General features: G+C 61.8%; 1 protein-coding gene across 1 annotated transcript in view; it reads right to left on the bottom strand.

The window, feature by feature from the left end:
* The window catches only part of CACNA1B (calcium voltage-gated channel subunit alpha1 B), a 111750-nt gene that overhangs the window by 86657 nt on the left and 9415 nt on the right, over positions 1 to 15678 (bottom strand). The window contains 3 exon segments of the mRNA XM_070430286.1: positions 4992 to 5182; positions 6223 to 6375; positions 7679 to 7770. Of these exon segments, the coding sequence (XP_070286387.1) occupies positions 4992 to 5182; positions 6223 to 6375; positions 7679 to 7770 (436 nt within the window).

Below are 15678 nucleotides of genomic sequence, written 5' to 3'. Positions count from 1 at the left end.
TGTGCCATGACTGGGAATGGAACCGTGACCTCCTGGTTCCTAGGTCGACGCTCAACCACAGCCACGCCGGCTGGGCGACAAACAACCCAACTTTTAAATGGACAAAGGACCAGAATACACATTTCCCCAGAGAACACACAGACGGTGTGATGAGGACACAGGTGCTCCCTGCACCCGCCACTAGGGAACTGCAGGCCTCAAAGCCAGAATGAAACACCGTTCAGTGACAAGGACGGATCTCGAACCAGAAAAGCTCCACAGCAAGAACAATCCACACAGCCCGTGGGCAGGAGACACCAGGCGCTGGGTCACGGCAGAGGACACACACGTGGCCAACAAGCAGGAGGAGAGCTCCCGCCAGGAGCGTGAGGAACTCAAGTCCACGCGGCCGCGTCCCTGTGTGCGTCTCCGAAGGGCTCGAGTCGAAACAGCGACGGCACCAGGAAACGCGATGACTCCCACCTGCTGTGGGATGTGAACGAACACGGCTCCCGGAGAGGTTACTTCTTAAAACACTAACCACACAACGACGACAGAACCAGCAACCGCACGCGGGCACCTCCCCAGAGGAACGAAGGCTTCCGTTTGCACAGAAACTGGGCACAGGCGTGCGGAGCCACCTTATTCCCAGCGGCCCCGGGCTGGGCGGCCCGATGCTCTCCCACGGGCAAGCGTGGAGGAGGCACACGCTCCGCCCGCTCCACGAGACCAGCCGCCAGCACCACGTCTGGGTGAACCTCCAGAGAACCATGTGGAGGGAACCGGCCAGGACAAAGCTACAGACTTGACGTTCTTGAAATGGCAACATGACAGCCGGCACCCGGGCAGTGGCTGCCAGGGACGGGACAGCCTCCCACCGGCTGGCGACACAGCTCGTTCTGCAGGCTGTGGCCCTGGAGGACACGGCACGGACCGAGGGATCTCTGCTGTTTCTGGCCACTGTGCTCTGAAAGCCTTCGCCAGGGGCACCAGTTAATAATGCGGATCCTTTCAATAGCTGGAGTTACACATATGTTGATATATATGCGATTTGATATGTATGCTATTTTGCTGTATTGACAGCAAGCTTCAAAACTTCATATGTCAAATTTGCTGAAGGTGTTAACATCATAGATATTTTTACACTTAAAAATGTCAAATTTTGTGACAAAAAAAGAGCATTTGTGGGAAGTTTTAATTCATTATTTTGAAGAAAAGTGCTGCTGAAAGTTTCATATACTTCGGGAAGCTTATGGTGAACTTGCTCCATCTCAAGATACTCGTGAATGCTGGTTCAAACGCTTTAAAGTGATGATTTCGATGTGAAAGACAAAGAACGTCCAGGTCAACCGAAAAAGTTTGAAGACCAACAATGACAAGCATTACTGGATGAAGATGCGTGTCGAACTCAAAAACAACTTGCAGAAAGATTAAACGTTGCTCAGCAAACCATGTCTGATCGTTTATAAGCGATGGGAAGGATTTTAAAGGAAGGAAAACGGGCGCCACATCAACTGAACGAAAGGCAGATGGAAAACCGAAAAGTCATCAGTAAAATGTTGCTTCAACAGCACGAAAGAAAGTCTTTTTTGCATCAAATTGTGACCGGCGACGAAAAGTGGATTTATGTTGAGAATCCCAGATGCACAAAATTACAGGTTGATCCAGGTCAACCATCCACATCCACTGCAAGGCCAAATCGCTTCGGAAAGAAGACAATGCTCTGCGTTTGGTGGGATCAGGAAGGTGTGGTGTATTAGGCGCTTCCCAAACCAGGTGAAACAGTTAATACTGATGGCTACCGACAACAAATAATCAATTTGAACCACGCTTTGATCGTAAAGCCACCAGAATGGGCCAGAAGACACGGCAAAGTAATGTTGCTTCATGATGACGCACCATCACACACTTCAAAACCAGTTATAGACACGTGAAAAGATCTTGCCTGGGAAGTGTTAACCCACCCGCCGTGTTCACCAGCCCTTGCTCCCTCAGATTCCCGCTTGTTCCGATCGACGGCACCCGCACTTTCTGAGCAGCACTTCACAACGTGCGAAGACGTGGGAAACTGGGTCTCTGAATGGTCTGCCTCAAACAAGAAGAGTTCTATTGGGACAGATCCACAAATGACCTGAAAGATGGGGGATGTGTAGCTAGCGATGGGCGTTACTTTGAATAAAGTGCTTCTGATGTTTCTCTTGAAATGGAAATTATCGTGTTTCCTTTGATTACAAAATCCGCATTATTAACCGGTTGACAGTTAATCCGCATCATTAACCGGTCCACCTGGTAACTTCAGAGTCAGTTCCCGGATCTCCCTGCATCACCTCCCACCGCCCGGCTCCAGGTCCCAGAGAAAGCCCTTCCGAGTTGACTTTATGTGCCACCCTCACCTAGTACTGCCTTCCGCCTTTAACCTTTAACCTTTAACCTGCCTCCCAGGGTTCATGCCCGTCCTGCTCCAGTCACGTTTACCTGCCCCTTCCTGGAGCTCTCATGACCCCTGACCTGGCTCCTCTCGCCTCCGAGTTGGAGCCGGCTCAGCGCCAGGCCTTCGCTTCTCCATCTGCACTCGTTACCCAGGCGATCTCACCCCCACCCGTGACTTCACACGGCACCAGCAGCCCTGCGTCCCTGTGTGTGCCCACTGCACACGCAGCACCCACTGCCACAAAATGGTCATCGAGAACTCCACGGGTCAGAGCAGAATGCAGGCTCCACCCCTCTCCTCGGCAGCAAAACTGAGCAGACACCCTGCTCCCCCCGCTCCCCCCTCCGTACCCCCACAGCTCAGCTCACACCTGATTCTTCCTCTCCTGGTCCCCCATCAGGCGACTGCAGAGCACACAGCCTATGGGTGTGCACACGCACACGCACACGCCTTCCCCAGTACAGTGACCGTGTCAGAACCACGTGTACGGAACCCGCACTGTCTCCCACTGGCCCTGGAGGAAAGTGTGACAGGACGTCCCACAGTCACGCCCAGTAGAAAGCAGTCTGCGTTCACAGTGTCCAGACCGGCTGCTAGCAACGCGGTCAACATGCTCCACACAGAGAGGCCGGCACAGCTGGCCTCCGTCAGCGGGAGGGACGTGCGGAGGGACATGAGGCCCCTGTGCCCCAGGCAGCACCCTCCCTCCACAGCTGCCGGGCTGGCTGGCAGCCAACACAGAAGCGGGGCCGGGGGGGGGGGGGGGGTGTGGGTAGAGGGGGGACAGGCAAGCCCCTCCTTCGCCCCAGAGATAACCGTCTCTCTGGGCCACAGGAACTCACTGGACTCCGCTGACGCCTCTCCCCAGCTGGGGCAGCCCCACCGCCTGGTTTTTAGGGGTCTGCGCTGAGTGACGCTCTCTGTTGAGACCCCATCACCCTGGGCCGGAATTTAAAGGGGCTCCTGGCTGCCCACCGTCCCCCGTCCCCCGAGAGGCCCCCTGCTCAGGAGCCGCGTCTGGGCTGGTGAGGACAAGCCTCTCCACACGCTCCGGGCCCCCGCTCCGGCCCTGCTATTGCTGGCTGGCGGCAGACCTCGCCCGTGTTTCTTCAGAGCGCTGGCCCGCGAGCCCTTTCTCACTGATGTCTCCTGTCACCCTCCACAGGCAGCTCCTCAGGGCGCGCCCAGCACCAGGGGTCCCATGGGTGTGTCGGATGACACACAGGAATGGGGGGCCCTTCTTGGAGGGGCCTCCTGCCCCCAGTCTGGTTCCTGCCCGCCCCCCGGGGGCGCAGACCCACGAGGAGTCGCATGGCCACTGGCCAAGCCCCGGGAGCCCTGGGGGTGCAGGCCGCGCTGCAGCCTCGCCCTCGGGTGGGGCTGGCGAGGATGCGCTCAGAGCTATTTTTAGGGTCTCTCTTTGTGAAAAGTGTTCCTTGATCGGCTGAGGGAGAGAGCAGCCAAGCCCGTCACCCCTGCCTTTGTCCTGCGCTCTGAGCTGTCATCAGACACGGCTTCCCTCCAGAAAGGAATCTAGTTCATTAGACCTGGGGCCAGCGCCCGAGTTCCTCATCCCTCTGCCTGCTGGCGAACACTGACCACGCCCCTGCTGGGTGCCCAGCCCCCAGATTCACCGGGGCCCCCACAAGCCCCGGAGGCAGGGGCACAGGCTCCAGGGGCCGCAGCCCAAGCCCCACCTTAGCGCACAAGTGAGGATTCAAACGGAAGCACCTTATGCTCCAGGGTCACCCCACCCACAGCTGCAGGCGCAGAGCACACCTTCTACCGACGCAAAACCTGGCAACCCCGGGCCACCCCTCCCGCCAGATTCCCGGCTCCCAGGCCCCTCCCTGCCCACCTCCCACAGCCACTGGGCACTCATTCCATGGCTCCCCTGCCCGGTGCTTCCCAGGGCTCGAGGGGATGGGGGTAGCTGGGGGAGGGGAGGCCTCCCGTTAAAGGAGACAGGGCTGCCCAGGACAAGGACAGGCGGGAAGGTGGGAGGGACAGGCACCGGCTCCCCCAGGGCTGCACCAGCTTCTCATGGCGACGGCCCGCACGGTACAGCAGGATTGCCTCGCTGTCGGGTGGGAAACCAAAGAGGAAACGAGGGGACAAGGCACAGGCTCACCAGGCACCCGGCGTGACCACAGCCGTCTCCCTGGGCCCCGGCTCAGTTCAGCCCCAACCCTACCCACCCGCAGGCAGCCCCGTCCCTTCTCCACCAGGAGACCCGCAGGGAGCTGAGCTCGAGGTGCGCACGGCGACCCCCAGGGAGCTTTGCCGCCTCCTCCGTGCAGCGGGTTCACACCGACCCTCGGTTCGTGGATAAGACTCCCCCCCAGGCCGATGTGGAGCGAGCGACGGAACAGGACGCCAGGGGCTGCCGCGGCCTCGCCCCGCGTGGGCAGCAGGAGGCGGCTCTGCACCTGTCTTCTCTGACCGCCACCACCGGCCTCAGTCCGCTTTCCGAGCAGAAGCTGCAGGCCCCAGTCAAGGGTCTGAGCTGAGACCGATCCCCGTGGGCCCCGGGTGGGTCTGAAGGCGGAACCGGCCAGGCAGCCGGACCCGGGCGACTCACGTTGTAGAGGATGTCGGTCCAGCCCTCCATGGTGATGCACTGGAACACCGTGAGGATGGCGAACAGGATGTTGTCAAAGTTGGTGATGCCGAAGTTGGGGCCCTGCCAGTACTCCCGGCACTCCGTGTCGCCCTCGCACAGCCGCGCGGGCGCCTCCTTGCCGCAGGGGAAGTCGCCCACGGGATTGGCCTCTGCGTGGAGAGGAGGGAGCTCGGACCCCGCAGGGAGGTGGGAACCCTCCACTTCCCGCCACCCCCCCCCACCCCCCGGCCCTGCCCGGCTGCTCCCTCTGTGGGCGGCCGGCCCTCCCCAGGGGAACCCCGCTCGTGCTCAGGACTCGTTCATCTTAAACCAGACGCAGCACACGCCTCGCCCACCCTGGACGCCGACGCCCCTCCCTCCGGCCCAACTGCCCACGGTCGTCCCCCCGCCACGCACACCCGCCCGTCGCTCCTGAGCCACCATCTCACCAGGCGGGGGGCCCAGCATCCGCCCACCCCGGGCCCAGGGGACAGCGGGCACCAGCGGCCGGGCTGAGCTCGGGACCAGGCGCTCCCCCGGGCCCCCAGCTCCCTGCGCCGCCCCCCCGGCCCCCCCACCACCTGCACCTGCACCTGCGGCGGGAGCGGACAGGCGCTCCCCCGGGCCCCCAGCTCCCTGCGCCGCCCCCCGCCCCCCCCCCCACCTGCACCTGCACCTGCACCTGCACCTGCACCTGCGGCGGGAGCGGACCAGGCGCTCCCCCGGGCCCCCAGCTCCCTGCGCCGCCCCCCGCCCCCCCCCCCCACCTGCACCTGCACCTGCACCTGCACCTGCACCTGCGGCGGGAGCGGACCAGGCGCTCCCCCGGGCCCCCAGCTCCCTGCGCCGCCCCCCCGCCCCCCCCCCCCACCTGCACCTGCACCTGCACCTGCACCTGCACCTGCACCTGCGGCGGGAGCGGACCAGGCGCTCCCCCGGGCCCCCAGCTCCCTGCGCCGCCCCCCGCCCCCCCCCCCACCTGCACCTGCACCTGCACCTGCACCTGCACCTGCGGCGGGAGCGGACCAGGCGCTCCCCCGGGCCCCCAGCTCCCTGCGCCGCCCCCCCGCCCCCCCCCACCACCTGCACCTGCACCTGCGGCGGGAGCGGACAGGCGGCCAGGCTCTCCCGCTGGCACCGCAGCCCCAGCCCTTCCATTCGGCCCGTCTCCTCCAGGAGGGACGGAGACCCGCCGCCCCGCGCCGCTCACCGGTGCCGTTGGGGAAGCAGGCCTTGTGGAACTTGCCCATGTAGAACTCCAGGCCGATGATGGCGAACATGAGGATGGCGAAGAAGAGCAGCAGCCCGATCTGCAGCAGCGGGACCATGGCCTTCATGATGGACTTGAGCACCACCTGCAGACCTGGGGGGGCGGGGCAGCGGGTCAGGGGGCAGCGGGTCAGAGGGCAGCGGGTCAGGGGGCAGCGGGTCAGAGGGCAGCGGGTCAGAGGCGGGTGGAGGCGGGGCGGGGCGGGGCGGGCCGAGCCCTGGGCAGGTGCCCGGGGGGGGGGAAGCCTAGGTCCTGGGGGCAGGTGGGCGGGGCAGGGGCGGGATGTCAGAGGGGAGCGTGTGGGCTGTGGGATCTGAGGAGGCTCAGGTGCAGCGAGCGCAGGGTCCTGAGAGGGGAGGGGAAGGAGTCCTGAGAGGGAACTCGGAAGATTCTGGAAGCTCAGAGCAGAGGCTCCTGGGAGGGACGAGCAGGGAATGCTGGGAGAGAACAGCGGGCGATCCTGAGGGAACACGGAAGATTCTGAAAGCTCAGAGCAGAGGATCATGGGAAGGAAGAGCTGGGAATGCTGGGAACTGAGGGCAGGGGGTCCTGGGATGGGAGGGCCGGAAATGGTGGGAAGAGCAGGGAATGCTGGGAACTGGGAGCAGGGGGTCCTGGGACGGGAGGGCCGGAAATGGTGGGAAGAGCAGGGAATGCTGGGAACTGAGGGCAGGGGGTCCTAGGACGGGAGGGCCGGAAATGGTGGGAAGAGCAGGGAATGCTGGGAACTGGGAGCAGGGGGTCCTGGGACGGGAGGGCCGGAAATGGTGGGAAGAGCAGGGAATGCTGGGAACTGGGAGCAGGGGGTCCTGGGACGGGAGGGCCGGAAATGGTGGGAAGAGCAGGGAATGCTGGGATCTGAGGGCAGGGGGTCCTGGGACGGGAGGGCCGGAAATGGTGGGAAGAGCAGGGAATGCTGGGAACTGGGAGCAGGGGGTCCTGGGAAGGAAGAGCAGGGGATCCTGACAGACCCAGCTCCGCAGGGAAAGCGAAGCGGAGGGCCTGCCCTTCGGGGGTTTCCCGCCGCCCACGGACCGCAGTGTGTCCGGGCGGCGGACCCGGCGGAGGGCGCGGCCGGCCCAGCAGCCAAGCAACGGTCTCCCCTGCAGTGTCTCTCGGGGCAGCGCACCCCGGGAGCCCGGCCCTCCCCGTGCCCGGCCCGGAGCACCCCTGCACTGGCCTCATCCCCAGCCGCCCTCCCAAGCCGGGGCTCAGACCGGTGGCCGGGGCAGCCCTGAGCCCGTCCTCGGGCACCAGCCCCCGTCGCGGTCGTCTCCGCTCCGTCCTTCAGCCCCATGAAGGGGGCGAACCCAGAGCACGGCGGGGGGGGGGGGGGGGGGGGGGGGGGGGGGGCCGGGGCCGGGCGGGCGGAGCCTCGTGGGCTTTGCAGACTCACTCGGAATCCCGGACACCAGCTTGAGGGGCCGCAGCACCCGCACCGCCCGCAGCGTCCGCAGGTCGAAGTCGGTGCCGGCCGTGGCGAGGATCCTGGAAGAAACGGGGAGGTGAGGGCCCCGCACCCTGTCCTCCCTCCGGCCGGCGACGCCTTCACCCCCGGTGCCCACGGTGGCACAGGCCGGCCGGGGCGCGGGGCCCGGGGGCGCCGGCGGCGGCTTGGCCAGCATGAGGTTCGGGGACGTCGCCTCCGAGAGGCCCTGCTCGCCGCTGGCCTTCGGTCTGGAGTCCGAGCCTGAGCCGAGTCCCCAAAGCACCCCAACTGCAGCCACGCTGCCCGTGAGCGGCGGCGAGAGGACGCGGGAGAGGGAGGGAGGCCGAGGGGCTCGCACTGCATGGCGGGTGAGTGGGCACCGGGGAGGGGAGGGTGGGCAGAGGGTGCCCGCGGCTCGGAAAGCCACCCAACCCGCTCCGTTGGCGCAGAAACACATTCCGACTGAACGCCAGGACGGAAGGTCCCACTCCCGCCTCTGCCCCCGGCACTCGCCTCTGCTCCCTTCACCCCAAACGCATGTCCCGTGTCCACCGTGCCCTCCCCACGCCCGACCTTCCCTCTCGTCCTCGTCGTCCGCACCGGCCCCCTCTCCCCACCGTCCCCGGAAAAGCTGTGACACGCCTTCCCCTCCTCCACGCCCGAGGCTCCTCCCCTTGCCCGTCTGTGGACCCACCAGCACCGGCACCAGCGCCCGGAATGTGTGTCTCTTTTGCCAGTTTCACCTCCCCCTCCCTCTACCCCTCCCCCCAAAAGTGGACACCAGGGCTCCCTCCATCTGGGACCCATCCCCCACCGTGTGCTCATGTCCAACCTGACACCTTCAACTCAAGTCTGGACTCGGCTCAAGTACCCAGGTGCATGTCACACATCGCCACTCGGATATTTCACCCTTGGAGTGCCAACCAACATCCTAGGAACTGTGCTCACATGGCCAAGGTGTTTCTGCTGGTTTTACAGCAGTTTAGGAAAAAAGTTATGAATCGCAAGTAAATGAAGTTACATATTCAAAAACGTAAGGAAACCTTTACTACGTTGACATATTTAGCAATATCGTCATCACCAATAAAAGCAGACTTAGAACTGGACGCCATTTCGAAGCTTTGGTAGCGCTCCCGGCGCTTCTGGCGAAAGACAGGAAGTTTTTAACTCCTGGGGTTAAAAAAGCATCTCAGACATTATACACCTAAGGAGCTCTGCTTCAAACTGCAAGGAATACAAAATCCTTTTTTAAGACCTTTCTTTTCTTCCTCCCAGGCTGGCTCCTTCCCAGTGACCCCCGTCTCAGCAACTAGCCAACCGTTATTTAGGCCCAAACCCAGGCTTCACCCCCGATTCCTTTCTCGTACATTCCACATCGAAGTCACAATTTAAAATGCACCTTAGAGCCGAAGCCGGTTTGGCTCAGTGGATGGAGCGTCGGCCTGCGGACTGAAGGGTCCCGGGTTCGATTCCGGTCGGGGGCATGTGCTTGGGTTGCGGGCACATCCCCAGTGGGAGATGTGCAGGAGGCGGCTGATCGATGTTTCTCTCTCATCGATGTTTCTAACTCTGTATCTCTCTCCCTTCCTCTCTGTAAAAAATCAATAAAATATATCTAAAAAATATATATATATATTTAAAATGCACCTTAGAATCTTGGTGAGGGAGGCTTTATGCCCCCTAAATGCACTGCACTGAGGGCAGAACTGGTGTCACAGATACGGCAAAACTCCCAGGAGAAAAGGGAAATCTTTCAAACCAAAATCCCGTAAGGCATGAGGGAGTCCATTCAGCTGCTGGGATTAACTATTGGAAGATTAACTCTGATCAGACAAGATCAGCAAATCATGAAAAAAACAGGCAGATATTTTAAAAGCCAAAGTCTGGCAATAAATAGTTATTGAAATAATAGCAATAATAATCATGAGTTATACTCTGGGCAGTATTGGCGGTTTAGGAAATAGTCTGGGGGATCCACCCACAGCCGTCAGCAAACAACGAGAGAGAAGCTCAGCGACATGGGGGTTAGACCCCTCCTCTAACACACGTCAAGGGCGAGAAGCCACATTTGAAGAGATAAATAAGGAATTTCCAGAATTAAAGACTTGAGTTCAAAGTTCATTACAAGAAACAAACAGAACATCACTGGATGTCCCTTTTTCCCAAATGAACCTACAAATTCGATGCAATTCCAGTAAAAGTCTCAACATTTCTTTTATGTAGAAAACCCACAAAAAATTACCATAACTAATGAAGTCAGCGAAGTTTCGGGATATACCGTCAACGCAAAAAACAAGTATTTCTATGCACTTGCAATGAACACTCAAAAGAGGACATTTAAAAAAATCCATTTACAATAGCATTCAAAAGAAGAAAATACTTAGGAATAAAATTAACCAAGGAGGCAAAAGACCTACCAGACACTAGAAACTACAGAACTGCTGACGGGCAGTGCAGGCCAGAACGGTCATTAGGAAACTTCGCCCAGAGCGCCCTGTCGAGCCCATGCCTCCCCATCAAAACCCAGACGCTCTTCGCAGAAACGGGAAATCTCACCCTAAAATTCACGTGGGATCTTAAGGGTGCGTAGCAAGAGCAATTTTGAGAAGGAATGAAATGGGAGGAGTCACATTTTCCGATTTCAAAAACTACTGTTTTCAGGGTACAGCTGCTTCACTTCCTTTAAGTTTATTCCGAGGTATTTTATTCTTTCTGTTGCGTTTGCACATGAAATTGTTTGCGTCGTTTGTTTTTCTGATGTTTCATCGTTGGCATAGAGGAACGCCACGGGCGTTTGTCCATTGATTTTGGATCCTGCGGCTCCACGGCGTTTGTTTAGTGTTTGAATGGTCCTTCCGTGGAGACTGGATGGTTTTCTATGGGTAGAGTCTTGCCATCAGCGAAAAGCGATGGTGACACGTCTTCCTTCCCAACTCGGATGCCGTCAATGTGTCTCTTGCCCGAGTGCTCTGGCTGGAGCTCCCAGCGCCGTGTTGACGAAGGGGTGAGAGTGGTTAGAGGAAAAACTTGCAGTTTTCACGGCCGAGTATGCCGTTAGCTGGGGGCTTGTCGTACGTCCCTGTTTTGTTGAGGTACTTCCCTTGTACGTCCATCTTGTTGAGTGTTTTCATCATAAATAGTTGTTGTATTTGTCTTTCTGACTTATTTCACTTACTTAGCATAATGCCTTCAAGGTCCATCCACCTCGTTGCAGATTTAATCCAAATACCTTTCAAGAATGATACTTTTGGATTTTTAGCTTTCATAAATAGAACTTTAATTTTTTTTTTTTTAGAAAGTAAAATCTTTTCTGATAATCTCTTCAATGCACAGAACCCGTTCTGAAGGCACCAACAAGCACACTGATCATAAAGGACTCCCTTTAAAATCCGGTAATCAGCCTGGCCGCCGTGGCTCAGTGGTTGAGCGTGGACCTCTGAACTACGGGGTCACGGTTCGATTCCTGGTCAGGGCACACGCCCAGTTGCAGACTCGATCCCCAGTGTGGGGCGTGCAGGAGGCAGTCAATCAGTGGTTCTCTCTCATCACTGATGTTTCTATCTCTCTCCCCCTCTCCCTTCCTCTCTCTCTCAAATCAATTTTTTAAAAAAATAGGAAAGGAACAGATACAATGACAATCCCTGAAGACGATGACGAACCTCCCAGGACCTCGGTCAGGAGCGTGCTGTCCAGGACAGCGTCGGCCTCGCCTGGGCCGTCACGTTCAGGGTGGATTCTGGCAGCCTTCTGACCAGCCCCCTTGGACATCTGTCCCGTCAGAATCACACAGCATTATTACAACGATGAACGGCACAGGCGGCCGTCTCCGAGGTCAGCGGGAGGAAGTGCACTGCGTCGTCATGACAAATGATGAGAGAGACGCTGGTGTGTGAGAAGTGATGGTGAAGGGCCGACGTGAACCGCTTCACGTACACATGGAGGAGCCTGAGGACATCACACACAGTGGGAGGCGGGCACAGAGGCCTCTACGTGCGATGGCGCTCGCGAGCGTCCAGCCAGGAGCAGAGCAGGCGCTGCTGCACTGGGGGCTGGGGCTGCTCACGGCTGCTTTTGGAGGAGGATGGAAATGTTCTAGAATGAGGTTGTGGTGACGGCTGTAACTAACTGGGAACGCACTGAAAACCCTGAACTGCGCACTGTGAACCCACGAATGTTACGGAACGTGAACTCGCCGCGATGTGCTGCTCTGCACAAAACAAGGGAAATACAAGTTCTGTGGCTCATGACCAAACCTCATAAAACAGCAGGAGCTTGGGCCCCGAGCACACGCACCGGCTGGGACTACTGGTGGCCCAGGCCCGGCTGCCCGGCTCCCCAACCCCCGGGGCATGGGCACGCGGACACGCGACACAGACACACGCTCACTCAGCACCACGGGCACAGGGGCCGTGCACACGGCCTGAACCCAAACGCGGCTCAGACACAGACGTGCGGCAGACACACCGACGCCCACAGCTGGGGGAGGGGACCGCAGCTGCAGCCCTGGCAGGGGCCCTGACCCTGATCCAGGCCCTCGCCCGCAGCCCCAGACTCGGGGTCCCTGCTGGTCTCTGTGGCCGCAGGTTCCCAGCTGTCTGTGCAGGACCCTAGGTCACCCCAGCCTTCCCAGCGGCTCTCCAACCCCTACTCGGCCCGGCCACCCCTAGGCCTGAAAGCCCAGAGCTGACCAGGGACCCACAGCTGTCGGTGAGGAGGTGTCCCAGCCAACCCTGACCCTGACCCCACCCCCACCCTGTGGGCACCCGCCTGCCCGCTCCCCCTCCTGCTCCCTGCTACCCCTCATGGGGGGACAGGGCCCTTCCCTCCCTGACCGTCCCCCCAGGGGTCCCTGCTGAGCCTGGGGGACAGCTCAGACCACGTGCGCCAGCAGTCCCTGAGCCCATTGGTTCTGGAACTACCTGGGGACAGTCGGGGCCACACCAGCACTGGCGATCGCAGCCCAGGGGTCCCTGCCCGCCAGCTGCACACAAGGCTCAGTCCTCACCCTGGTCCCTGGGAGGGGCCCTCTCCGCCCCCAGGCCCAGCCCGCACTGTGTCCCGCCTGGAGCAGGTGGCGGGGGGACCACAGAGCCCTGGCCGAGCGCACAGCACGCGTCCCTGAACCCCAGAGGCGCCCCCAGTAGACAGTAACCACCAGAGGGCCTGCAGGGGGTGCCCTTCCCGTCCAAGGTGCCCTCACCCGGCAGCATGGCTCATCCAGGTGGGGCCAGAGGCGGCACCCAGCCCCTTGGGGAGACCGACACCAGCACCCGCACTTCTCCGAGGAGCCCCGGCCCCAGAGCAGGACCCTGGCTCCAACGCGGGGCCGCAGCCGGAGCCTGTGTCTTGCTGGCCACCAGGCTCGGCAGCAGCACTGTCCACGGTGCAGCCCCTGCTCGGAGCCGTGGGCTGGCGAGGCTCCCGGGGACGTGCGCCCGGCTCAGTGCCAGGGGCGCCCGCGTCCTCGGGCCGGCACTGCTGTCACTGGAAGGGTGGGCGGCCAGGGGAGGCCTCGCGCCTGCACACCCGCCCCTCATCCTGGGCAGGTGCGGGGTCATCAGGTCGGGGCAGGATTCGGGGTGCAGAGCCAGCCAGACGCCCCACCCCCCCACCGGAGCCGGAGCCGCGGAGCCACCTCCAGGAACTGCTTTGTCACTGACTTTCCAGGTGCAGCTTCTGGCCCTGGAGGCTGCTGGCGGTTGCCATGGAGACAGCCTGTGGGTCTCAGCCTCCCGCCCCCGCCCCAGGGGCTGAGCTGAGCACCGGCCTGCATCTCATTCAAACCAACCCGCCCCCCCCCCCCCCCCCCCCCGGCTTCCAGGGCCTCAGGGGGTCAGTGGTGGCCCCTCTCACAGGGCAGAAATGGGGTCCGGGCACCCCCAGGGCCAGGCTCCCAACCTGGAGGAGGCGCCCCAGTGACGCACCCACACAGCCGGGTAGGCCGCCCACCGCTCCCCAGCCCCTCCTCCCGCAAGGCCTGCAGGCCCCGAACTCCGCAGGGACAGCCTGACCCCCTGACCCCCGCCCGCCGAGGGGCCATGGAGCCCTTGGCTGAATGCTCTGTTCAGCTTGAGGGGCCGCGACTGGTCAGCGCAGCGCGGCTCTGACCCGCGAGGCCGGTCGCCCAGGACCCGGCGGCCACCAGCCCCGCCTTCTTCAGGTGACGGTCACTCCCCCCGCGTGGCCTTTGGGCCAGGGCCGCGGGCAGTCAGGTGTGGGCCCGGCTCAGACTTGCTCGACGCCCCTCCTGCTTCGGGACCCTGATTTCTGAGCCTCCGTTTCCAGTCTGTAGAGTGGGGTGACCCTCCCGCCGGAACCTGGACACCCCCACAACTGAAGCTACAAGGCAGACCCTAGTCCCCTTAAGGGGCAGGACCAGAGCCCCAACTGAAACTGGTCTGAATAGCATCCCGCGCCCCAGAAAATAATGGAAAGTGTCCAGGTTTCCACCAAAACTCGTTCCTCAAAACCAGGAAGATCTGAGGCCAAAGGGAAGGAGACAGACAACGGGCGTCAGAGTCCCAGCGACGAGTCTGGAGCACCATCATCAGAGACATCAGCGGCAGAGGGAAGCACCTAAGGACACCTCTGTAACCGAAACCAGAATAACGAGACGAAGAGCTGAGAGGACGGCTCCCGGCAGGAGAGAGAGCAGAGGGCTCGGTGGAGGGAGCCACGCGGCAGCAATGGCCACGTGCCCCGGGGGAGCATCAGGCTGACGCAGGGCGGGGCCTCCAGGCCGCGGACGGGCAGCGCGGAGGGCCCTCAACCATGTCCTGGCTGAAAACGTCCCCGATTTGGCCAGAGGCTCAAACCCACAGATTCGAGATGCCGAGTGACCCAGGGTCAGAAGTCGGGCGAGAGGAGGGAGGACAACGCCGCATCCCGGGGACAGTTCCCCGGGCCCACGGCACGGCAGCCACGCAACTGGCCGGACCTGGACTGAATCACGTCACCGCCCTGTGGGCTGGGGCCACCGCGGGCTCCGCCCTCCCAACCGATGTCAGCGCAGAGGTTGAGCGCGGGCAGCACGGCCCAGAGACGAGGGCCGGACGGAGGAGCCCGCAGCCCGTGCCCCCCACCCGTGTGACTCCGTCTGGAGACAGCGCCCACGGGAGGCCCTCAGGGTGGCCCCATCCGCCAGGACTGGCACATGCAGGAACGGGCCGCGCCCAGAGCTGGGTCTGCACCAGCGAGGGGCCTGTGCCCGGCGGGCGGGCAGGTGGCACCTCAGTCAGGAGGGAGGGCCGGGCCGGGCACAGGGTGGCTGCACGGGCAGGACAGCCCCCGAGGGGAGTCTAACCACCCCGCAGCCAGGACGGGACCCTACAGACCTGAGCCACAGGGACCCCAACCTCAGACCCAGTGACGGGGTCCCCACAGCCTCCCTCCGCTGCTCCAGGGGCTTCTTGTCAGAACTCAGCCCCTCCCCCGGCCCGGCCACATGTGGGGGCGCTGCTTCCAGCCCCGGGGGAAATGGGAGAAAGTCCAGCAGCCCCCCACCTGAGGGGCAGACCCCCCACCTGAGGGGCAGACACCCCACCTGAGGGGCAGACCCCCCACCTGAGGGGCAGACCCCCCACCTGAGGGGCAGACACCCCACCTGAGGGGCAGACACCCCCACCTGAGGGGCAGACACCCCACCTGAGGGGCAGAGACAACTCCCCACAGGACAGTCATGGGGGGAGGAGAAGCCCACACGGAACTGGTTCTAGCGGCCCAGGGCCCACGCTTAGACACGCTTAGACACGCTTAGACACGCCACAGTCAGCCCACGTCCAAACCACATCGCTGGTCACTCCACAGGGTGTGTCTCGCCACCTCCACTCAGACATGGGTGCCCCACCATCAGGCGGGTGTCCCTGTTCCCCTGGCCCAGCCCTGCCGGCCTCTCCTGGCCCAGGGCCTCTCTGAGCCAGGCCCCCAGGACCACAGACCCCAGACTCAGGCCCCCAGACTCAGGCCCC

The sequence above is a fragment of the Myotis yumanensis genome, unplaced genomic scaffold (genome assembly GCF_028538775.1).
Source record: "Myotis yumanensis isolate MYYU_CA2020_CCGP unplaced genomic scaffold, mMyoYum1.0.hap1 SCAF_12, whole genome shotgun sequence".
NCBI lineage: Eukaryota > Metazoa > Chordata > Mammalia > Chiroptera > Vespertilionidae > Myotis > Myotis yumanensis.
Note: the sequence above shows the minus strand (reverse complement) of the source record. Positions and strands in the feature narration are given on the sequence as shown.